The 26,685-nt window shown below is 36.9% G+C and overlaps 1 protein-coding gene across 4 annotated transcripts in view; it reads right to left on the bottom strand.

The window, feature by feature from the left end:
• Positions 1-26,685, bottom strand: part of CDIN1 (CDAN1 interacting nuclease 1) — a 280,885-nt gene that overhangs the window by 173,529 nt on the left and 80,671 nt on the right. For all 4 annotated transcript variants that reach the window (XM_087424792.1, XM_087424798.1, XM_014780552.2 and 1 more), the window contains 5 exons: positions 17,439-17,518; positions 17,042-17,091; positions 12,511-12,578; positions 1,063-1,128; positions 366-471 (listed from right to left, as the gene is read on the bottom strand). In XM_087424792.1, coding sequence (XP_087280918.1) covers positions 366-471; positions 1,063-1,128; positions 12,511-12,578; positions 17,042-17,091; positions 17,439-17,518 — 370 coding nt within the window. The remainder of the gene's footprint in view (positions 1-365; positions 472-1,062; positions 1,129-12,510; positions 12,579-17,041; positions 17,092-17,438; positions 17,519-26,685) is intronic.

The raw sequence follows: 26,685 nt of genomic DNA, 5'->3' as shown, positions 1-26,685 counted from the left end.
AAATATTTTTTAAGGTCTCACAGTAAGCATAAATTTCACATGACAAGGATAAAAAGTCAGTGTCAATATCATAATATGCACAACTTCTTATTCATATTTTAAGTCACACCAACATTATCACTATAAAATGGAAAAAGGAGTATATACTAATTTTGACCTTATGCAGAGATTTTTAGTTTTAAAAAATGAAGCAACATTATGAAAGCAGAGAAGTTTAAATTATCTGAAATGAATACATTAATCAAGTCTCTGTATTTACTAGAAACAAAGGCTACAAGCATCTTTAGCAGCCAAACAAAATATTTTTTCTAATGAGATTTCCGCTGAGTATCGTTTATCTTAAGAGAAAAATAATGGGACCTTACCTATTCCAGTAGCTCCAGAACTGGTCATGCAGGTAGGCGTGGTGGCTACATTCATCACCAAATGAGGCTTTGCTTTCAATCCAGTGAATTATGTGCCCTTCTACAGCTAAGGGAGAAAGCATTACTAATATAGAGCAAACGGAAGGGAAGATTGAAAATTCTCAACTCTGCCTAGGCCTCTCTATGCTTCCCATTAATGAGCAGAGGCTTAGCCCTCATCGTCATCTATGGAGGTAATTATAAAACAACACATTGTATATGTTCATTACAAGGTACATTTATGCTACAATCACATCCCTTTTATTTTTATCATTTTCAGAAGTCCCTCTCCTATTCTGAGACTGCCTGTATAAGTTGATAAGTAATGTGAAAGCAAACCAAAGTGAGCCTGGCTTTTCAACAGAACCATGTATTAAAAATTCAATATTTAGAGAAATGACTTGAAAATGGCAACCAAAATATCTTCAGAAGACATATTTATTTCTCAAATATATGTAAAAGTTTTTAAAGCGTAGAATTCTTCTGAGTCTATTTTCTGCGATTTTAAAATAATCTTTTCCAACGATTTCACCCATTTAGAACAATTTTATAAAGCTAATCTACTCTGGTAATATTTGCTAATATTAACAAAAAAAACTAGGGAAAAAAACACATCTTTTCTCTATAAATGAATGCATAACAGAGTTTAAGGACTTACCAACTGGTACTTGTAAGATAAAGTCTGGTGTTTTGTCATAACCCTTTGCACGGAGCTGATCTTCATCTACAGGAAGAACAAATACTATTACTTATAACAGTATTCCATTAACAAGACAGCAATATAATTGCTTTTCTTTCTTAAAAATGTGTAAAAATTACTAATGCAGTCATACATATCTTTCTTATGTATGCAGTACTGTGTCAGAATAAATGAACTTTCTTAACAAACCTGAAGCATGGATATAAAAATGCCTCTTTGTCCCTTCTGCATTTTTATGTCTTTATTATAAACATCATTAATTCAAGCTGTCATATGCTACCATTTTATAATAAAAAATACTCAAAATAATGAAAATACTCACTGATTAAAAGAAAAGGCTTTCACCACCATGAATAGCACTAATGTTATCAGTGAATATTGATAATTCACAGTAAGGCACAAGCACAGTGGCCTTTACAACTATAAAACAAATGCTTTCATTAAAGCAATTAAGAAAGTTTAGTTTCAATTAGTGAAACTATTCCTACACACAAGAACACAAGAAAGAGACAAGGACAATGAGATCACTACAGAGAATTAATTACCCTGCTTAATTCCTTTGGTATGCTATTGTTTCTGGCATTTACCCGAGTTTTACAACTAACAATATGTAATTCTGAAAAGCAAACAGGCTTTGAGATTTTTTTTCTCAGTCTGTTCGATTTCTTGATCCTCTGTAAATATCAATGATCCATTCAGAAGGAACGGAGACAGCAAAACGGGGAGCTTGACAAAGTTGGAAAAAACTAGCAAGGTGCCTGGTTTAAAAAAAAAAATCCTCCAATATTTTCTAAATGCTGTCCTTGACTTCTAATGGCATTACAATGTGATTTCTGAAATGAGGAGTTCTCCATTAGATTTTGGAGTGACCTGGTCATTCAATTCCAGACATGGCTTTCTGTCTTCACCCAACCTCAACTAATGGCCCAACCAAGTAACAAGGAAGGCTGTGTGGACTCTTAACACCTACTGGGCTGTTGACATTGTCATGCATCCCATTCGCCTTCCTGCATCACCTTTGATTAAAATTAATGGCCCATTCCCAGTGTTGGGTAGCTTATTTCCAATCCATTTGTCAGCCCAAGACAGTGGTTTCATGGCCAATGTTCAGAAACTCTGTTTTAGAACACTCTTGTGTACATCTTGAAAGGTCAGCATTTTAAACGTAAATAACCTTTTAATGACAAGACAGATTTAAACCAGACATTTAAGTTAAATTTTGTTAAAAGTCAATATCCTTTAACTATTCAGATTTTAAAAGATTGGTGCCAGAATTCAGAACACTCTCCCCTCCTTGAAATATAAAAAATTTTCAGTTAACTGTTGAGATAAGGAAATGCAAGTCAAAGTAATCTTACTTTAAAAACAAGAGAATCTGGAAACTGGATTGCAGATGAACAAGACTGGAAAAATTTCTACCCCCTAAATGTACTCTGGCCACAACGAGAACGTTTAATGGAAAAGGCATTTATTAAAATCAACTCAAGCACCTTGAGCCGGTGTTTCAGGTAGCCGGTGAACAGTTTTAAAAGCTGGGTTGACATTAAAAAAGAGAGATTAATATTTTATTAAAACCATCCTAGCTTGATCAACCTTTGCAGATGTTAAAATGTGTTTCAGAAAGAAAAATGATTATGTCTCTGACAGCAGCTCAAAACAAAATTTCAAAGGTCACCAAGCAACCCGAATGCACAAAGTAAAATCCCTTTAAATGGCAGATGTTGCACTCCTGTTCACTACACTCAAATTACTAACACAACGCCTGCAACTTAAATTTCGTGACTAACAACGTGAAAATAAAAACAAAACACAACACCACCCACCCCCCCACCTCCACCAAAACCTGAACATAAAACTTCAGGCAAGGCTAGGGAATCTTTCCATCTTTCTGCAGAGAACTTCAAAACTCAGCTGTCTGCTTTCTCTCTCTCTCCATCCTCCCTCCCAATATAAAGTTGATCCAATAGTAACTGAACCCAAAGGATAGCTTCTGAAGTCTGTGTCACCACCAGGGATATTAGATGTTTTTTATAGTTAAGAGGTTATTCCACACATCTGAAATACTATGTTATGTATTGTGTGTCTTCTCCATTCTTTATTTACTAAACTGTCACTGCCTTATCTCCCCTGTTTCAACCTTCACATTATTTCTTTTATCCTAGATTTCCTAAGAAAGGAGGAGGAAACAACTTGGCAATGACAGTACAAGTACAGGAAGTAGCACTTATGAACAGGTGGCCTCGCTCACCTGGTCTAGGCCCCAGGAGAAGTTTCTACCACTGATCATCCCACTGGGAGATTTTTAAGGTCAGCCCCATTCATCTGGCCTGATTTCCTGGCCTTTGCCTTATGCTCTTTTTCTGACCCCAAACCTTGAAAGATTCCTTACCATCAGATCATTATCCAAACCATTGGGTATGGACTTAAAAGTTGGTTGACCATTTGGTTGGTCAGTGTTCCAACTCTAGGATCTAAAGGTTACAGCTCAGTCATTAGCCCACACTACTTCTCTTCTGCCTCATTCTTTGTTCACTCCCTTGTCTTATGCTGCATGGGCCTGTCTCCCACATACTGGACCTGAAAAGCCTTTGCTCTCAGGACAGGAAATGTTTCCTTTTCATATTTTTAAACCCTATCCATTGCCCCACTCTCACCACCAACATACGCTTTGCACATATTTAATGCTCAACAAGGTAACTGAATAAAATACAAGCACATTTTTAAGAACATCCATGTCTTCTACAAAGCCTACCTAGACTGACAATAATTTTCTTTCCTGATTTAACTCCCCATGAACCAACAAGGCACAGAGACAACAAATGTGTCCCAAAGTTCAAGGTTTTATTTGATAACTCTCACTGCCATCTTTCATCCCTGGTCCCAACTGTCTGCTCTGAGGTTCATCTTGATGATCAAGGAAGAAACTGTACCCCTTTCTTTAACACTCATGGTAAGTTTTCCTACTTTTTTCTTTGGTCTGTAATATTTTAAATAACATTGGATTTATCCATTCCTTAAACTTGGGGCAGAATTCCTCACAAAAAGCAATCTGGGCCTGGCACTACTAAGGTGGACAGCTCTTTGGTTATTTTCCTATTTATTTTATGGCTACTGATCTGTTTAGATTTTTACCTCTTCTATAGTTTTGCAATTTATATTTTCCTTGAGAATCATACATTTCATCCAGGTTCTTATAGCTCTGCATATATTGGAGCCAAGTGGTTACTTATGCTTCTTTGAACTTCCCAAGTGGAAAACTGGATGTTTAAGTAAACTGCTGTTTCCTTGAAGAAAAAATGATCAAAACTAAGGAAAAAGTAAGAAGAATATTAGTTAGAAAGAGGGGAGAAAAAAGAGTAATGGCAATGTTTTAGAATAGTACTTTTAGCATAACTTCCCAAAATGGTTGGGGATCAATATGAAATCAATCTCCAAATCCTGTATACCTATCCTATTCAGTGAAGGTAGCAAATACGAAGTAAGGCTCTTCTGATTTAAGGTGTATATTAAAAACTCTCAAGATATTTCATAACTACTAAGCTTGTTAATGTCATAGTTCAAGTGTTCATTATCAAAATTAATATTAATTAATTTTAATTCCCACTTAAAAGCAAACTCGTTAGCCTCCAGATCCATAAAATGTAGGATTTTTAGATAATGTGTACCTCATGAAACACAGTATTTCTGAGCTTGTAAAGTCTTAGAAATTACTAGTCCAATATTCCAATTTAGACATGATAAAAGTGGCCTAGAGAAGTTAAGTGACCCACCAAGACCTAGACTTCTCAAATAGTTAGAGATACAGAGAAGAGCCCACATCAACCAAGCTCTGGTTTGTCCCAATAGACTGTACACCACTCTTAATTATGGCAAATATTTACATTTGATCATGTGCAATATTTATGAAGTGGGGAAAAAATTCTTATTTCCTCCTAGAAGATCTTGAAGCACAAAAGAGGTGATGGCCATCTGTCGGATATTATTCAGGTGACACCTGCCTGAAGAGGAGAGGAACTAGGTAATCTCTTGATTTCTAGCATTTCAATGGTCCTTTCTCTACTTGAACTAAAAAAAAAAAAAAAAATCAATGAAACTGCATCCAACAATAAAATTGATGTTAAATTTTTAAAACAACCCTGGTCTTCATTTATTTTTTTTTTTTTTTTTTTTTTTTTTTTTTTTTTAAAGATTTTATTTATTCATTTTTTTCCCCCCAAAGTCCCAGCAGATAGTTGTATGTCATAGGTTCACATCCTTCTAGTTGCTGTATGTGGGACTCGGCCTCGCGCTGGACGGAGAAGTGGTGCCTTGGGGCGCGCCCGGGATCTGAACCCGGGCCGCCAGCATCAGAGCGCGCGCACTTAACCGCTAAGCCACGGAGCCGGCCCCTTCATTTATTTTTAAGTTGTCAGGCCTGCCTTTAGAAGGCATTTAAAAACAGGAATTACACATACGTAAAGAATAGTGTGAAAGCTTAATTTCTCTGGCACTTTAACTACCCTCTCCTCTAAATGCCCAAAATATCCAAAGCAATTAAGTACTAATTACACAATTTCTTTTTTTTAAAATAAAGGGCTGATTTTGAGTCAGAGAACAAGAACATCTGAAACTAGTTAACATATACTTAAGAATCATAGGAGGGCATGAGGACTACCAAGAAAAAGTTGGAGGTTTTCTTTTGTTTATTTTATTAAAAGGCTTTAAATTTAAGAAACAGAGTTATTCCCAGAGAAATTATGCAAAATTCCGGTTCACAACATCTGAAAATGAAAAGTAACGTTCTGACATGGCCTTTTATCTATGAATTTGTCAAAAGGTTTCTAAAATGCTACATTAAAATAAATTGTATGATATAAAGAATCTTTTTAACACCTATTACCTTTGTACTAAATTGGAGAAGGGCAAAAGCTAAACATCAATACAAATGAAAACTACAGTATACCTTTTCTACTCTAGTATCTTGTTTTTCTGTGTTATTTTTCTTCCAAAACACTGCCTCATTCAATACTTGGAGCTATGACCTTGTATTCCATATTTTTATGTTCTCTAAGAGTAAGTTTTAAAGCCTTTTCTACCCAATTTAAGAAGTTAGCAAGGTTTGAGTAACAGATGTTAGTACGATATGCAAACCACGTGCAAAGGTACACAGAACAGATACACATTTAAGGGGAGACCGATAGCACAGATAAATGAAATTTTTAGAGAACCGAAAATTTTATTATAGCCATTAGTTTCAACCTCTTCCCCTAAAACCTCTTATCAAAGCCACTAACAAGGAATCCAACTGACTGCTCTGACTCTGTCCTTTGCTTATGTCTTTAGGGGACAATATTAGTGAAAACTGAAATGTCCTAAAGATAGGAAAGAAATGGGAGGTCACAAGGCTGGGACAGTGCAAAGCAAGGTTGGGTAGGGTGGTCCCTGCCGACCAGTAGCTGCAGAGACAGAGGATATGAGTATCAACAACAAAAGCGGCATAAGTTTTATATTGTACACCACATCACTCTCAATTCTTTTGGCTTAATGCCACAAAAGAAGGGACAAATCAGCACAGTAGAGTAAAAAGAATCTAGGGCAAGTTGTTGAGAGGGCACTAGCTGTGATGCAAGGCCTGGGGCCAGTTTCCTCCAAACAAAACAAGGGACTGGATGGTCACTAAAGTCCTTTCCAACTCCGAAATTCTGAGGAATGGCTGAATGTTAGCCTTTGTCTGCCCTGGTTCTTTTAGCTGTAGTCACTGATGTCAGACCCTTTTGCAGGGCCAGCTCCATCTGTCCCAGAACCAATGTTGATAAAGGGAGGCATATTAGCAGCTCTGAGACATAAAACAGAGAGATACAGACAGACAGACACAGACACATATGACCAAGAAGCCAATCCAACAATAGCAGTAACAGATTGGACCCCCAATGCCTTTCGGTTATGGGGAATAAAGCTCTGATCTATAGGTAACTTTCTGTGTGGTAAGATATTTGATTTTTTTTGTCCTGCACCCCATCCTATCTGACATGTCACCCCACTTTCACAGTGTGATTTTGGTGGGCGGTCAATAATGAAACCCCCCGGTCAGGGGTGGACACTTGATCCAGACCAGCTGATCAGAGGCTTTTCTGAGATCCATTACGGGGCAAAAGAGAATCACTAACTTTTCTCTGGGATTACAGACTCTAAGAAGTAAACAAACTAGCAACGGCTAGCGATCATCTTTGTTGCTTGAGAATGAAGCCCCAACACTGACAAAAGCAGAACACAGGAGGGAGAAAAGAGGAGATACTGATGACATTGTTTTGTCTTCTGGATTCTAGACACACCAGAGGAAAATTTCTCTCCTTTGGACTTCCCAGGTATATCTGAACCAATAAGTTCTCCTTTTGTGTGTGTATAATCTAGTTTGATTAGGTTTCTGTCACTTACAACCAAAATAGTTCCAATATGTCATCAGTGGCCAGGAAAGCAGATGATTAGCAGACACGAGTTATCTACCCAGAGCAATGGTGAGGGAAGGCTGTGGGCCTGGCTCAGGAAGACTCCCATCATAAGTGGACAGGGGAACCTGTCTTCAAGGTTCCAGGGAGCATGCTGTCTTCCAGCAGCAGACACGTGTCTATGCTTCTTTTCTCTTGGTCCCAGGCAGAAACATGCACAAGCATGTTCAATAAAGAGATTAAGTAAAGATGGTCCCACATCATGACAATTTCCTCAGGAAGAGAAGAACAGGGGCCAAACCCCCACCTCTCGCCCCCATATCATGTTCCTGTTACTCTGAGAGCTGCATCTTATGGTTAACCTTCAGACAGATAGGAATTTAAATAGTTGATACCTTATGAAATACCCAACCATCTCAGTTCCCTTTAGCCAACATAATCATATGTTTTCTTTCTAGTCTCTTATTCTCTACGCTAACATCTGCATGTAAACACAATCTCAGTATTCTAAATCTCATCTGTTCCCACTGCCTATTCGTCACCTGAAGTCATAATCCCCTGTTTGTCACATCATAATCACTTCTCCAGCACAGCACTGTTGCTTCAGGTGGGGAATAAAGCAGCAGGAGCAGATGAACTCAGAAACAAAGATCCTAACTTTTTACAGCAAGGGACATCCTTCACTAAGCCTATTTGGCTTTACAGATTATGCCTCCTGGAGTCCCACAGAGTAATACACAAATGCTAGGAAAGCACCCAGGTAAAATATGCTGGTCTGTCATAAGGCAAGACCAGACATGGAAGGGTGAGACGTGGATAAAGCAAATGCCTCTCAGGTGTCACTCAAAATAATTGTTAGCTTCTACTAACAGGGCAACATTCACTGGAAAGAATAAAATATCGCCAGAGCCATCCTTATTAAGCCGAACTTAACAAAAATTTGCAGCAGACAGGGAATGTGGAAGTCACTAATGAAAGTCCCTCCGACCCGGAGATGTGCCAACTCATGGAAGATGAACGGTTTATCTTCAGTATTGGGTATAAGCTCTTTCATATTTTCCTAACAGAGCAAACAGTCTTGTCGTCTTCTCACTGTCACTGTTTTCCTTTCCTCCCTTGCCTTTTGTCCAAAGCTTTCCCCCTACCCTCCCCAAGAGAGAGAGAGAGTGCGCACATGCGAGAGAGAATATAACAAAACATGGTCTCATTAATCACTTGAAAGATACAAATTAAAACATCTCCATCAGTAGATAAAACACATTTTTTATTTCCTTGATAATAGAAACGGAACAAATCCTTAGCAAAGGGGATAAGGATTATTACAATGCGTATTGGTCAATCAAAGTTTAAGGGTTCTTGTGCATCCAAGCCTAGGAGTGGGTAGCAGGTTCTTCACATCTTCTTAGACTTTAAATGCTGATCAGTAAATGTTAATTCTAAATTAACTATCCTAGGAAAGAACTGACATGTACTTAAACTTATTGGAAATTTTCATGGAAGGCTCCAGGTTTGATTCAACTTTTTTTTTTTTTTTTTTAATCCCTAATGGTGCCTGCCCATTGCAAGTACTTAAAAGACATTGGTCTGCTGAACCGACAAAGGAGAGTGTTTACCTCAGTGGTAAGATAGCCAAGATAATGAGCTCAACTAGCCATCCTAGAAGCACATGGTAGCAGGAAGGTGCTGCTGAGAGACAGCAGATAACTGTGTAAAATTCTATCACCACTTCAGGAAAAGTAGCTTATGAGCCAGTAGCATTTTCTTCATACGTAAATGGTGACTATTGATTTTTAGTATAATCTGTTCCTTTCTTTCAAAAGTTTAATGAAAGTATCATGACAACAGCCTTGAATATATTTATTTTAATTATCAAGACAATCAAAGGAGCACCTCCTAAGTGAGATGTACTAGAGATGGAACTGTATTCTTATTGGGATGGACATGGCAATGGTGTGCACGACTGTGAGCATCCAGAGGGCATGGAGTGCTTATCATCATCTTCCTACTGACTAGTGTAGTTCCTGGCACGTAGGAAACACAAAAGAATGAATGAATAATGAGTAAGAGAAATACAAGAACTCTGAGAAACTGCTGGAAATTATCTGTATTCATTTGTTTATAGATTGTCTCCCTACTAGACCAAACTCCAGGACAGCAGAGACTTCATGTGACTTATGTCTAATGCCTAAAATAGTACCCGACTCAGTAACTTATTTGTGGAATAAATGTATAAACACATGAATAAAATACATTTTTTAGTTGGAGAAACTAAAGTCATTTATTCAATTTTGACTTCTCTTAATACAATATACCTATTTGGAGAAGTACAAGATGGGTAAATTTACAAGACAGGATAAGTCCATATGAGCACACCCAAATCTTCAACGATAAGGATGCTTCCTCGTTTTTGTTTCCCCCAAGAGTGCCTGGTTAAATCTTGTGCCACAGCAACGTCTCAGTACTTGGTTATGAATTAAAGAAATTCAAGAAATTATTAGGGTTAAGATAAAGGTGATTTATTTTTATTTTTCTCTTCTATTGGTAAAAAAGGTCAGACAAAATAAGTATTTTAAAAAATGACATATAGAACACAATGGGTGGAAAATTCAGAATGGGATAAAAAATTTCAGGGAAGTCATAATTCTCAAGAATGCTTAATATGTAAACAATAAGAATCTTTGACTTTTGAAAGGAGTCCAGATTAGAAACCAGTGAGGCGGGTGGGGGAGGGAGAGGAATGGAGAGGGGGAGGGAGAGAGATTGATTTTACTTTTGTTTATAAAAGAATCAAAGTAAAACAAACATGTTTGCAATGTCTCTGCAACAAAATCCAAGGCGTACACATGTAAACAAGAAAACATAAGATCAGATTAGTGGTCTATTCATATACTAATATTTTTCCAAAGTCGGATTTAAAATGATGATCTATCTAAATTTACCTGGCACAGTACTTTAAATCTAATTAATCATCGTGAAGGGGTATTTACAAGGTAAGAGAACAACCCCATAACAATATCTCAAATAAGGCTTTGAATTTTCATGTTTTAACTGTAAATACACCTGTATTAATTCAGTACTACATTAAAATGCTTAGAATGCATAGAATAAATTAAGAACATCTTTGTATGCTGATGAGGAAATGCTTCAAAACAGGACTGAGGTTACATGGAGTCAGCTAAACATCCTATAACTCATTTATTTTTAAAGATCAGTTAAGTATCATCTTTGGGTATGCTTCAATAAAAATAATTACCTCTAGATCCTATTGCACAGAGGAATAGATGGGACCCATCAATTTTAAGTCCCCTTTCTGAACTTGTATGCAAGTGGTAATGACTCCCTGGCCATGCTTCTGCATTGCCTTTTTCGGCCGTGGTCAATCCAGTCTAACACACTCAGTTCCCAGGATCAAGGGAGTCGTGGGTCTGGGACTAAGTTTAGACCACATGTAAACCCTCTGCTCTTCCTCCCTGCTGTGGTCTTCTAGTCCTCAGGAAGGAAGCAGAGAAAAGCTAGGCTAAGCAAAGAAATGGCACTAAGGGCCTGAATACCCATAAGCAGATGGTGCCAAAAGAGTAACACCAAGCAGTCCCGAAAATATGACTGCTTAGTTGGTGGCTTAAAACAACAAAATAGATTCGGCCATGTCAAACTGACCACTATCTGAGTGATCAAGGTGATCAGATACTTCATAATACTATCAGAACTCCATAGTTCTAAAACATATCTCATGGTGCAAGGTGGGTCATCCACTCCAACTGGTTCTGAGCCATTATACATTCAATTTTTGATTAGATTTTAAAAGGTGATTTCTATCTAATTTACCCTGTTTCCATGGCTGAACATTTCAGTTGTCCTTCTTATATGAAAAAACTTGCTGCTTCTACATACTGAAGTTTAATCCAAATTTCACTGAAATTTGAGGCCATTCTCCTAATTTATCAACTTTCTTTAACCTTCACTAGATAACACTATATCTTCCATCTTCAAATTATCCACAATCTTATAACACATTCAACTCCATTCTCCAGTTCATTAATAAAAATATTGAATACAGAGACTTAAAACAGACTTCTTGCAGGATTGTATTCAACATCCATCCCCAGCTTGACATATGACCATTCATTTGACTTTCCGGGGCCAATTCTTTGTCCATTTTGGAATAAAGATTATGCGATCCTATATTCTTTGATTTTTTTTTTAATCTAAAACACCACACTATTGAGACTCTTAAATATCTACATAAAACAGATGTGTACAGTAATACGATTTGTATAGAATCTTTACCAATTACCACATTTAAAATGGAGAAGAGGAATTAATTCATTGTAGAGCACTTTATGGTTTCTGTGATCAGTTATCACATGTATGCCCTTTGAAGCTTAATTTCTAATGCTTAAGAGATGCTGAAAGAAACAACAATCTAATAAGATTCTACACTGGCACACAAACACATGTGTACATGTGAGATTTTTAAAAATCATACTAAATCTATGATGACAATTAATGTTTGGCATAAAAATAATAAATGCTTAATATTTGGCTTTCAAGTAAAAGTACTACTCAATTCCACACATGAGACACACATACCTAAACATGAATTTTTCCAACCGTTCTTTTTAATATATAAAAGCATTTTCTAGACAATATTTCTTTTGTTTCTTTCTCTCATAAGGCCTAGATTATGGTTAATATCTCATGACACCAAAAGTAATACTGCAACAGATATTAAAGCATTTTTTCAGCCACTTATTCTATAAAATATTAATTGCAAGACTGTGTATGTGCTGTATATACTGGGGATTAGGTAACTGAGTTTCTGCTCAGTTCTAAATCAATAAAAAGATAACATGCACAGCATCAATCGCCATTCATTCTTCCTTTAGTACATAATAACTACAAGTGGAAGATTTTTAAAAATATACATATTTAAGCACTCCTGGAGATATTACAAACTAGAGAGGATGCAAGCAATACTTACCTAGGAAGGACAGGTTTTTCTCTAGAAGCAAATCTCTCAGCAGGACTTCATGCTCATGACCAATGGCACTGGGGAATTTTAGTTAAGGAGGGTAACACAGGTAGAATTATAGCATCAGAAAAAAATGCTAATGCCACGTCTATGCTTTGAGATGAAATGGAAAATAGAGGTAATTATAGCAACTGTTTCCGCCTTAGCACATACCTCCGAGGAATGAGCTTTCTATGCACATCCCCTCATTTAAATGGCTCAACGGAATTTTTCTATAATGTTTATATGTATTTTGGCAAATAAAGATTTGTAAATGGACGTGTGCTTTATCTTCTTTTGAAAAGAGGGAGAGTCACTTTAAACATCCTTTATGCTATGTTAAAAATCCCTCAATTCAATTGAGCACACATTAATAGGCACTTACTAAGTGCAGCCAAGAATACCAACCAGCCTTTGCCCTAAAAGAGGTTCTAGGCTTACAGAGTTCCATAAATCTTCTGTGCATTCAGACCTGTCACAGAGCCAGCATTTAGCAGCTCCTGTTTCACTTCCAGTCTACAGTTGGTGATCTTCTGGGACTTGGAAGCCAAACAACTGACTTGTTGGGAATTACATGTAATCTGGAGGAAAGACATGGGAAACGACTGTGGATTAGGGTGTGGATTCAGAGGCTGTTTCAAGTCTTTTTCTCACGTGTGTGCAAGTGCACACATATTATAATATGTATATAAATGCATACACACATACACATATAAGTTTTTTGATTGCTTACTATGAGGCAGGCGCCGTGTTACGTGCCTTAGGTATGTTATTCCATCCTCATAGTTACTAGCATCCTTATTTTATAGATGAGGAAACCAAGGCTTAGAAAGGAATCTGCACAAGCCCACATAGTTAATATGTGACAAAGCAGAGGATCAGAAGATCTCTGTGAAGCCTATGGTTTATGACCTCCATACAGCTTCTTAAAAAGTAATAAAATTAATTATGTAAAAATAATTGATACTAGCTAATATTTATTAAATACCATATACTAAGCCTTTGTGCTAAACACTTTGGGTTATCATCATATTTAATCTTCACAACAACCACATGAGTAGGTACTGTTATTAGTCCCATTTTTACAGTTAAGGAAACCAAGGTTCAGGAAGGCTTGAGGAACTTCCTGACAGTCCCAGGGCTGGTAAATAATGAAATCAGGAATGGGACTTGGAATTCTGGTGTATTTTCCAAAAGGATGAGATTACACAAAGTCTGAACAAAAGTATTATCCTATTCTGATACTTTAATTTTGTCAAAAGCATTTGGTAATAATTATCTAATTCTCCATTCCACTGATAATGTCAACCTGGTCATATCCCTCTTGGCATACCAGAGACTCTTTAATTCTGACCATGCACTGTGAGAGTCCAATTTAAATCAAATCAAGCTTATATATTATTTTTTTTAAAATCCTAGAGAATTATCCTGCTCTTTTTCAACACCGGCAGGGGAATATTGTTTAAATCTCAGAATTCCGGAGATGTGGCCACTCACATCCACCATCAAAACAAGCCCTAAGTTATCATCACTGCACTTTTCCTTCTGTTGTCCTCCCCTCCTCCCTCCAATGCATGTGGCTATGCTTATTTAGTTTCCTATTGGAAACAAAATAAAAGGGAACAAATTTTTAAATCACAAAATTTCACACGTTTGCAGAGCCCATTGAAGACATCTGATGAATAACTCTCAATGGTCTCTCATCATTAAGGGCATCCCACATTTTAGAGCTAAATTATTTACTTCTACTCCACATAAATGCGCTCTCACTTTTATTGTTGTAAATTATTTACATCTAAAATGTTGAATCATGAAACTGAGGTTACTGATGGTACAGAAATGAAGCCCACAGCATTTTAAGCTTCCTGCATCATTATCTTTCCTTGCTTCTCTGTTTAGGTGTTTGTCTAATGGCTGTGTCCTGAAGTCACACTTTATGGAAAGTTGAGGTGGCTGATTTCTTAGACCTTTTGTGTCAGTGAATATGACCCGCGGCAGGAAAGGTGTAGGTGGGCATGGCTATGTAGCAAAAATACAGTAGACACCAAAAGAAAAAGAAAGCAAACCGGCAATTTACATACACTTGGCTACTGTGCTTTTCTGGTGTCTTATTAGTAAATGACCGATTCACTTTATTCTACTTAGACAAACGTCTACATGTAACATTTTCATAATGGAGTAAAAAGGTTTTGCACCTGTTCTATTTACTAAATGTGTGCTTTCTTTCTTACAAAATGATGTAATTCACCGAGAGTAAGCAATGTAAATATTACCAAATTATCAGAACAACATACAAATAGCATTTTCACTCACATGGAAAACTAATAAATTTTATTCAGTGTGAAAGAAAATAATTCCTGTTGCTCAGTCTGGAAAACGTCTATGCAAGTGCATTTCCATTATATGAAATTGCTACTACCTCAATGTAAAGAAAAAAATCAGTTCTCTATAAACTTCCCACCTGTTTTATTTTGCATGGTAAAAGCAATCACTAATTTGAAATTTTAGAAAGATATACTTCTTGATTATGCTTTGCTTGATATAGACATACATGAAATACAAGGTCTAGAAAATAAAGCTTATAAAAACAGTAATTTTACTGGCAATAGGCATAATGGAACTGCAAAATTATAATCTAGTCAGTGAATGCAATTTATAGACATACATCATTATCTTTATCAAGTGAAATCATGTCCTACATTAAATTCTACTGGCAATACCACAGCCCAAAAAGGAAAGTGAGTGATGGCAAAAATGTAAGGAAAATACTCCAAACAGAATTTATAATGCTCCACAAGCAGAAACACTTAGACTTTGTCTATAATAATATCTTTTATTGATGTATGGCAGTGACCATGGGGCAAAACTTGTAAATAACCTCACAAGCCATTTTCTTCACCAGCAATATAGCAATCTGGTTTCCCGTAAGCATCTCAACTATTACTGAAAAATAGCCTCTTGGCATTTACAAAGCAGTTGACTTCATACTTTAGTCCATGCATATATAATTAGATAGTTATATTTAAAATCAATATGCAATCCTTCAAAAGACATTATGCTTTTAAAACCTTAACTTTAAATTGATTTTTAACTATTTTATGTGCTTTAAAATTAACAGGTAATTCGGCCCCACATACTCTGAGGTGGTGTTAGTTGTTATATGAATGTGCTAAACTTTATCACTGTAGCAACATGAGGTCGGCATTCCTACAATTTCTAACGCTATCATTAATTTTACACTGAAATAGAAGTATAGTTTTACTTTGGTCTAATAAAAAGGCAAGCTTATGACAATGCTGTGATTTTATTAATTTAAGTTAGATTATGGGGAACAGACTTGGAGAATAAATACATAAAGGGCTATAACATAGGTACTGAATATTCTTACAAGAGGGTTTTGTTAAAAGATTATTTTTCAAAGGTTAACTTTATGAAAAAGAAAATGAGTGATTTCTTTACAAAAATTTTACTGACTCTAAGCCTTTATGAAACAAGGTGGAATATAAACACTATGCACACACGCGTGCGTGCACACACACGTGATACTTGATTAGCAAGGGCTTCCAACAAAAAGCCTCCTGACTGGTAATCACTGAGTCACAATTGGTCACAGTGCCACCTATGCTAACAAAACCTATACCAGGAAGGGCATGTTTTATTATAAGAAATGTAAGACTCATGGACTCAGATAGATATAATTTCCATTAAAAAAATTACTAATTATTTACTCTTTAAATAGCATTTTTTAGCCAAGGATTATCAAAATTCTTAGGGTTGCCACAACACTACTAACTGTACTGATTAATAATGTTCTCCTTCATGAAGTAGGACACTACTGTTCACTCACTCCTGTTTTAAGAAGTCAGCATTAACTCTTTAGTAATCTCAATGTCTTCAATGAAGAATGACTGGACATCTGTTTGCATAGCCTTAAATTCAGTCCAGAGGGAAAAATTAGCTTGGTATCTCTAAAAATGTTTATTAGGGATCCAAATGACAGCTCAGATTGTAATCAGCATTTAAGCGATAAGAATCCACTTTCCTTTAAAATGTGATGGTCTCTGGCGGCATTTTAATCACATTATCCTTTAACTCTAGGCTCAAAATTTATTCTAGTAAACTGAACTGAATTTGGCTCATTTTAAATAGAAATTTGTTATATTGTAAAAAATATTCATCAGAATGGTTAGATACATTCCAGGACAGTATGTTACGTGCCTAATGACTCTGTACCTTTAAACTCATTAGAAACAAAGCAGTTTGAAATAAGCATGTAAATGTGCAACTGCTGAACTGACATCTTCCCATGGCCCATCTGATTTTTCTTAAGCTGTAGACAAGAATGGTCTGTGGTGACCCTCCAGTTGATTGAATGTAAAATAGAAGAGTATGAAATGTGTTTTGTGAAGCAGAACTTTATGTCAGGTTATAGCTAGACACATCTCCTCCACTGAGTCTAAGCTCGTCAATTGTGCACCTAAAATTTTATGGGAAAGGATACTGTTTGATGCAGTCCACCAGTGGTCCATAACAGCAGTCGTTCACCACGCACTGCAGACAAATAAGAGAAGGGCTCTGGGGTGGGGCGACTACAAAACCTATCACACTTAAACAGAATCCTAAAAGCAGTAATCACTTTTCTTAAAAAATTTAAAAAGCTATCAAAAGGCTGTACAGATTTAATCACAGAAAACAAAAATTGTATGCTTTTTATTCACTATAAAAGAGAGCTATTAAAAAGCGAAATGCTCTTCTCGCAAATATTGCATTGCCATTTATGGTGCACCCTGACCTCAGTGATAGTTTATGATGACAGTAATTAAATGAGGTTTAGAATCCTTTACTCTGCTAGGCAGATAACAGCATTGCCACTGAAAATAGACAGCTGTGATTAATACCTGATAGACTTGATTTGCTAGAACTCCATCTGGAATCTGAGAAGGGTCCCGTAGCATACTATTTATAACAGACTTGGAGGCTGTAGAAGAAAAGAGATGAACTGTTAGCAGACAGTCAACATACTTTTAACGCAACATGAGAAGTGACATATACCTAATGTGTACACAAACCACGGAAATGAAAACATTACTGATACTAATCATTTTTTTAAATCTAAGGGAAGCTTTTAATTAGATCATTTTGCCAAGTTTATAAGCCACATTGCCAGATTTGAAGATGACCTAATTTTTCCAAGGTAAATTAACAAATAGAGACCTAAAGCATATGTCTCTTTGTAGATAAATTAGCTTTGGAAAAGCCCACTTGGGAAAAAAACATAACAAAAACAATCGGAAAAGAAAATATTTACCTCTTGCAGGTAAGTATTTTATAACCAAGCATGTGTACCTGGAGAGCTCAGTGAAGGCAGGTCAGATTCAAAGACTTCAATGATGTCAATAAAAGTAACTTTCAGCCAAGAAAGCATCTCTGAATTCTAAACCTTTCTAAAATAATTCTCATCAACTGCCATAAAATATTATGACCATTTCCCAGGTGAGGAAAATAGGTAAAAATGACTGACAACTGAGAAAATCTTAAATAAGAAAAATAAATAAATACACATTTATATTTATATATGTATTTTTGTTCCAAAATATATCTCATCACATTCAATTGCAAAATAAATTGACCTTATCCCAGGGAACTGCTAGAGAAGAAGAAGCTATGGGAGGCATCTGAAAAAGGATGCTATACCAGATCACACCCTTTGAAAACTGAGGCAGGAGATCCTGGCCTTGCTGTTTACTGTAGGCACGTGGAAGCCAAGGTGGCCAGAACAGGCAAGTCTCTAGACTGAGGCTAAGTCAGGCGTTGCCTAGGAATCAGATCTTTCAAGTCCTCTAGTGGAATCATTCCCAAATTTTCAGCAAAATGGCTTAGGGTCTGGTCCACACAAACACAAACTAAAATGCATATTGGATAACTATCCAGTTAGTAGAATGAACACAGACCACAGATCTACATCATTCAGGTTCTGAGATGACTTTTAGCCTATTTTTTTGAATTTTTATGTTCCTTATCAAGTTCAGTATTGTAAAAATACTGACAGATATGACAAATGTTAGTAAATACCGTGGAAAGAAATAAGGAAATTACATATTTCTCACTTAAGCATCGTACTGAGTCTGCAGAGAAAAAAATGAAGTACAATTATTTTAAGTATTTTCTATTCTTGGTCACATAACTGCATGCTTATAGCAATGTTTAGGTACTTAATAGCCATTTGTGAACATGTGTTTGCACTGCAAGTGGAGAGGCCATATTTGGAATCCCCAAAAGAGCATCCTCACCAAGGAATCCTACCCAACCCTATCTCTACAACTAGCTCTGCAACCTGGGCACGTTATGGAGCCTCAAATTCAGTGTCTTCAACTGTAGAAAGTGGAAATTTTATCTGAGCTGACTACCTGAAAGGGTTCTTGTGTGAGTCCCTAGAGAAAATAGCTATAACAGCCATTTTGATGTTATTTATTTTGTTAAAGTTGAAGTAATAGCAAGAATCAAACCAGACTCACGTATTTGCTTCATATAAGCTGAAGTTGGACTCAATTATTTCTGAAAGAAATTACCATGGTAAGTGGTACAAATATTGGGAATATGAAGCAGCAAGTCATCTTATTGTAAAAGAATAGATCATTGCAACAGTAGTGTTAAATAGATGGTAATGTATCTGGTAAACTCACTCAGTTTTCCCAACTTAATTCTAAGGCCTGACGTGCTGGAGGGGACCAAAGCAGTTGTTCATGCATTTGGACACCTTCTCTGAGGGTACTTGCTCTGGTCTGCCACTCAGTTACCAGATAGTAATGGCAGACACATTCTTTTAGGGTAACCATGGTGCCATCAGTGTGTCAAGGAAACAAGAGCACCTTCTCCACAGGCAACTGGTCATTGCTAAGATGCTACACTGCTAACTCTCACAGCCATGGGAGGAAAGATTATTAATCTATAAATGGCCAGACAACATGACCAAAAGTGCTATCCTATGGAAAATTACTGACCTCATACCAAAAAATATGCAAACTCATTGTCAAAACCATAAAACAAAGGCTCTTTTTAAAAAAGAAGAGGGACAATACTCTAGGACATGAGAAAATTAGGTCATTTATTTTATAAGGGAAGAAAGGGAAACATTAAAGAAAAAAGAAACTAATGACATCATAATTTTCCTCACAATATAGATTTTAGAATAGTGTGCTTATCAGAATTAAGAATCATAGCCAATAAGCTTTTTAAAAAATAATTTGAATATACTGAATAGAACAGTATTCAAATCAAAGGAAGCTTGTGAGAGGAAGTCAGTTATTTTACATTGAATAGTAAAAACTATATATTGAGTCCACATTCATTTTAAAATCAACAAAATGTCTTTTCTCTTCTTGCAACCTGCTGTTTTTTGGAGCAGGAGATAAAGTGCTAACAAACAGGAAGTCATGGCTCCAGACCCAGGACGCACCTGCCCTCCATTTGCAGATCTTCACACAGCTTCATAAGTATGTCTGTGTCTCAGACCAAGCCAGAGAGTGCAAACTTACTTTTATACACATATTCTGAAGCTTAGGAACTGCCAAAGGGATGAACAATAACATCATCCAGATAACGAAAGGCAATTGGACACTCATGGGACGGCTGGGGATGAGAGGCCTCAAGGAAGCCTGTGTCTTTCATGGAAGCTGTCCTTAGACCAGTTACTGCCTCTGTTCAATTAGCATCCATCTTTTTTGACCATATGTGGACAGAGGTCTTGTTCTCCCTAATCTTTACTGGAGGCATTCATTCTGTTGATTTCACAGTTTACTCCTGCCACTGATTCAATTGCTGGGATTTCAACTGTCTACGAAGTGTGTACAAAGCAAGAATGTGTGAGTCACTTGGAGCTACACGCACAAGAACAGGAGAGAGCTGGTCCTGTTAAGGCGTGCTACGGAAGACAGGCAATAGGCAATGTCTGGACTAAGGCATAACGCCTAAGGAAAGATTATGACCTTTTTACTGTGAGATATTTCTAACATGAAGTCAGTAGCCTAATATAATAAACATCCATGCAACCACCACTCCGATTTAACTCTGGATCTGCAATTAAATTAACTTTAGATAGTCTAACATAATTTGTGTAAACTTTTTTATTTATCAGTCTTGCTAGAGGTTGGTTTATTAGTATTTTTAAGAAACCAAATTTTGGTTTTGTTGATTCTCTCTTCTGCTCCGTTTCTTCAAATTTTATTTAATTTTTCCTTTTGTGATCATTATTTCCTGCTTTCTACTTCAAGTTTGCTACATTATTCTTTTACTAACTTACTATTTTTATTAAATCAATTTTCAACATTTTATTTTAACATTTACTTTTTAAGGCTATAATTTTTCCTCTAAATTCTGCTTTAGCTACATGCCACAAGTTTTGTCGTCATTTATAAATATTCTGTAGTTTCCATTATGATTTTATCTCTGATCCATAAATTATTTAAAAACATTTCAATTTTTTATATTTCTAGTTTGATTATATTGTGGTCAAAGTACGTGATGTTTATATTAATTTGGGGGTTTTTGGTTGACTTCCTTTGTATTTTTATATGTGACCAATTTTTTTTTTTTTTTTTGCGAGGAAGGTTAGCCCTGAGCTAACATCTGCCAATCTCCCTCTTTTTGCTGAGGAAGACAGGCCCTGGTCTAACATCCGTGCCCATCTTCCTCCACTTTATATGGGACACTGACACAGCATGGCTTGCCAAGCAGTGCGTCGGTGCATGTCCAGGATCTGAACTCAGGCCACCAGCAGCAGAGCGCGCGCACTTAACCACTACGTCACCGGGCCAGCCCCCTATACGTGACCAATTTTTATGTATGTTTTATATGTCTTAAAAAACACCGAAGTCCCTATTTTTGAGGTACAGGGTTCACATAGGTTGCGATTTTTAAATATATTATTTAAATCTTCCATATTCTTATTAATTTTTTCCAAATTATATATGAAATAATCATCTACTACTACTGTGGATTTGTCAGTTTCTCCTTATAATTCTGCCAATGTTTGCTTTCTATATTAGGAGGCTACATTGTTGGATGCATGAATATGTTTTACATACACTTCTTGGAAATTATATCTTTTGGCATCAAGTCATGACCTTTTCTATCCCGTCTTTTGTCTTAAATTTAATATTATTTAGTGGTAATACTGCTGCATCACTTTTCTTTTGGATAGTATCTGCCTGATATGTCTGGTATTCCATTTTTTTTTTTTCCCAAGGAAAGATTCACCCTGAGCTAACACGTGTTGCCAATCTCCCTCTTTTTTTCTTTTTCCTCCCCAAAGTCCCAGTGTATGGTTGTATATCCTAGTTGTAAGTCTTTCTAGTTCTTCTATGTGAGCCAATGCCACAGAATGGCAACTGACAGACGAGTGGTGTGGTTCCCTGACTGGGAACCGAACCCGGGCCACTGAAGAGGTGAGAGTGCCAAACTTTAACCACTAGGCCAACAGGGCTGGCTCAGGTGTTCCATTTCTTTACTTTGAACTTCACTGTGTCATTAAGTCTTAGGTGTGACTCTTATAAATAGCCTTTAGCTAGATTTTCTAAAATCAAATTTGAAAAATCTCTGCTTTCTAAAAAGTGAGTTTAATCCACTTATTACAGACACATTTGGACTTATTTCTACCCTCTTATTTCCATGTTCTGCTAACCATTCTCCTCCCCTCTCCCTTTCCCCTTTACTACCTTCCAGTTAAGTGTCCTTTATTCTGCCTTCTCTCTTTACTTATTTGGAAGTAATACAGTTCATCTACTTCTTTAGCAGTCCTCTCAAAAAATGCTTTAAATTGGACAATATCTAATCTAATCATATCTCCTTTGTACTTCTGAACATAAGGAATTTAAGATGTACTCACTCCAGACAGGAAGCTCCTTCTCCCATCAGCTGCCATGTTATTGTATCTATTATTTTGTCCAGCCACCTTGTTTGTAAACACAATTTCCCAGTTAGTCATTATGATGGTTCATTCTGTATCAGTTTTCCTGGGCCACAGGGTGCCTAGACATTTGGTCAAACATTATTCTGGATGTGTTTTCACGGGTGCCTCTGGATGAGATTCACTTTTGAATTGGCAGACTGAGTAAAGCAGACTGCCTTCCCTAATGTGGGTGGGTCTCATCTAATCAGTTGAAGGCCTGACTAGAACCAAAAGACTGAGTAGAAGAGAATTCTTTCTGCCTGACTGCCTTTGAGCCGGGACATCAGTGTTTTCCTGCTTTTGGACTCAAACTGAAATATCGGCTCCTCCTGGGTTTCAAGCCTGCAGACCTCTGGACTGGAACTACATCGTTGGCTCTTCTGGGTCTCCAGCTTGCTGACTACAGATCTCAGGACTTATCAGCCTCTATAATCATGTGAGCCAATTTCTTATAAAATTTCTTTCTCTCTCCACACACACACACACAGACACATATCCTGTCTCTCTGGAGAACTTTGACTCATACAGTCTCTTTCTGTTCTTTAAAACATTCGATGCTTATTTAGATTTATCAACATGTTTGCATATTTTCTTTTTCAGCATTGCTTCTTGAACTCCATTCTCAGCTTTTGGACTCAATATCCAAAAATTGGGTATTGTTACTGACGCACCTCATTTATTAGTTCTTTCAGCTGGGATCTCGGATTAGTAAAATCTGTTTGTCTTACCTTGCTTGAAAATATCTTTACTTAGTTCTCACTCTGAATGATAACATAGCTGGGTATAGAACTATAGGCTAAGATTCATTTTCTTCAAACCTTCAAAGATATGATTCCACTGTTTCTTGATATCTGTTATTGATAAGAACTCTACTGTCAGTCTAATAGCAATTCCTATATAAGTAATTTGCCTTTTATCTCTGGTTGCTTTTAGATTTTTCCTTGATATTCAATAGTTTCATCACTGTGTGCCTGGCCGTGGCTCTTTTTATTTAGCCTGCTTGGAATTAGTGAACCTAAGGATATACGCCTTTAACCTGTTTGAAACATTTTGAGCCATTATAGCTTTAGCCTCCATTCTCTCCTTCTGGAACTCTTATGTGAGACATCTATTAGAAGGTCTTATTCTATCCCCTATGTCTCCCTCTCCTGTAAAGTGTTTATAATTCCTCTCTCTTCATCTCTTGCATTATACTAAAGGTGCTTTCCTTAGATCCATTCTAGAATTCACTAATTTTTCTTCTAATCTAATTTTTCTAATATTTTTTTCTAATCCAACACTTCCCTCATCTAATGAGCTTTTAATTTCGATGACAATTATTTCATTTCTAAATTTTTTGTTTTTTCTAAATCTATCTGCTCTTTTTCTCACACTATTTTCTATTAATTCATTTATCCAGTTATAGTCTTTCTTTTTATTTATTTAATCAGTTTATATATTTATTTTATAGTTTATAAACATCATCTTATAGATTTAATTTACAGTGCCTTCATTTTCTCATCTCCAGTCCATGGTATGCTATTTCTCCATCTACCTACCTACCTATCTTCCCTATGATAGTGGTTTCCTCATTTGGTTTGTAAATTTTTACTGTCAGCTTAATTTCAGCAGGAATTGTTTGAACGGCACTGTGGAAATAACCAGGACAGAGTAGTTTTATGTTTACTTTTGCAGAGACCAGTTTTATTGTTAATTTCTTAGCTTGGGCTTCCTGCAAAATTTGGACCCAAACCCACAAATGGTGCTGACCTGTTTCTAATTTCTCTCCCCTCTCCTAACACTCCACAACTCAAGGCCATATACAGTAAGCAAGCTTCTTTGCCATTTTCTCCAGGCAAGTGGAGTTTTCCTAGTCTTTTTTTCATGGTTTGGACTATATGTGGAGGCTCAATTCCAGCTCCTAGTTGCACATCTTTCCCTCCAGGGTGTTAAAAACCCAAGGCCCAGCTCCTCATGTCTATATCTAAAGCTAACAATTCCTGTGGGCCTTACACAGTGTGAGCCCCTGATTACCACTCTGAATATACATTCTGGCTCCAGTCCTGCACCTGAAGATTGAATTCCTTTTGTTTGTACTTGGATATGTATTTTAAAAGATTTTTTTGTTTATTTTGCCTATCATTTCTATGTCTTTGTCCTGGAAATAAGGCCCATCAATGAAAACTCATTCTGCTATGTTGCTGAAATTTTTGGAAACCCTTTATTAAAAAGTTCAAGGGAAAGCTTATTTCCTTTTACGTTTGTTAATTTTTTTGGAGTTAAAGTTATACAAATTTAAAAAGAAAAGGTCCTTCCAAGAAGTTGGAGCCCCAAACGACAGAGCGAAGGGCAGGTGGCAGGGATGCAGAGAGGGTGGGGAGTAGAGCCACCTAAGTCACCTCTAAAGACCTCTCTGCTGCATGGCGTCCGGCCAGGCCAGGGAATGGGACAATGGTCACTGGCGGCTAGAAAATAAATTGTTACCCTGACTCCTCCAAGGCTGCTGTCTCATCACAGGCCAAAGCATGGTGCTCATCAACAAGCTTAGGAAACAAGATAATTTATTTCTGTGGGTTTGAGAACCACTTCCACTGGATTCTCAAATATAAACCCTTATTTTTTGAGAGTGGAAGTGGCTTTACACAACAACTTCTTAACATGCTCATTATTTGGCAACTTGGGCTGGGCTTGGTGGATACAGCTTGCTCTTTATGTGGCGTCAACTGGAGTGGATTATCTGGGTGCTAGAGGACTTACTTTCATGAGGACTCACTCACATGTCTGGCAAATCTGGGCTGGCTGGGACCTCAGCTGGAACTGTGGGTGAAGGGCCTTGGTTTCTCTCCATGCGGGCCTCTCTAAGGTCTGCTTAGATGTTTCCTTGAAATGGTGGATGAGTTCCAAAAGCAAGCACCCCAAGAGAACCAGGCAGAAGCTTATTGCTTCTTATGACCTAGTCTCTGATGCTGGTGGCCTGGGTTCAGATCCCGGGCGTGCACTGACGCACTGCTTGTCAAGTCATGCTGTATCAGTGTCCCATATAAAGTGGAGGAAGATGGGCACGGATGGTAGAAAAATTGATGTTCCTAAAGGTGAAACCACAGTGGTAGCTGATATGACCAAGTCTGTATTAGTCAATGAGCCACAGGTAGGTCTCTGCTTGGCAAGTTGATGACTTCAAGAAGCCTCTCTAATAATTCCCTCTGGTAGCCTGTTCATTTATATCTCCTGTGTTTCCATTTGCTGGCCAAGACCCATACCACATCATGGTGTCTGCCTCAGTGCATAATTAGAAAGCAGTTAATTCTAAGTCATTAAAAGTGTTGCCCAGGATTGGAAAGATTCATGGAAAGGGAGAGAGGGCATGAATGTGTGCACTTTTTTGGCTTTTTGGCTGGCCCCCTAATATAATAGGAAAACAACAAACTAAACTTTAGATTTCTTAAATTTTAGGAGAACAGTAGATGGGGAAGCAGAGATGAGATTTCAAGGTAAATTAGATAATATGAAAATTCACACACTTTCAGAACATTGAAAGAAACATTTCCTGGGAACTAAGCCCATGTGACTAATTACAGCCAGAGATAGTGCTTCTATTCAGAAATAACTTTCGTCTAATTCTCCTGAGAAAAATCTCAACGACTTTCAAGGAAAACACAGCTATTCAGTTTCTGCCCTTTATCCAACACAGAGATCCATCTTTCATATACTTTATTAATTACCAAAAAAGAGTCCAAATTCTATGAGTCAGACAATCTAAGCAACGAAGGCAAAGTACAAGTCAGTCTCATTTGAAGGAAAGACAAATACCATAAAAATATCTTAAAAGGTTACAATAATTTTACAGAGATCTCGAAATTCCCTGAGTTTTCAAGAAAGCCTATATTTTGGTCCCTCAAGCACATGAGCTATTCATTTAAATGAACAAGTTAGTAGCCTGATCTAAAAATAGCTGTACAATTAACAGTGTACTATATAATTAAAATCCTTATATCATTAAATTATGCGGATGTTAACTTCACTATGAATTCTTTATGTAATGAGACAGTTAAAAGATACATTTCTTCAGTTGTAATTAATCTTTCAGCAAGTCCGCTGAGCACAATGGCAGCACAATACTGTGCCAAAGTGAGAGATGGGGTTTACAAAGAGTCGTGCTGCAAGCTCTTGGGGCTTCTGGAAACAACGCGTGTGAAAGGAGAAGTGCAATTAGTCTCCGA

Source organism: Ceratotherium simum, chromosome 3, assembly GCF_057802395.1.
Source record: "Ceratotherium simum simum isolate JZ-2026a chromosome 3, ASM5780239v1, whole genome shotgun sequence".
NCBI classification, from domain to species: Eukaryota; Metazoa; Chordata; class Mammalia; order Perissodactyla; family Rhinocerotidae; genus Ceratotherium; species Ceratotherium simum.
Note: the sequence above shows the minus strand (reverse complement) of the source record. Positions and strands in the feature narration are given on the sequence as shown.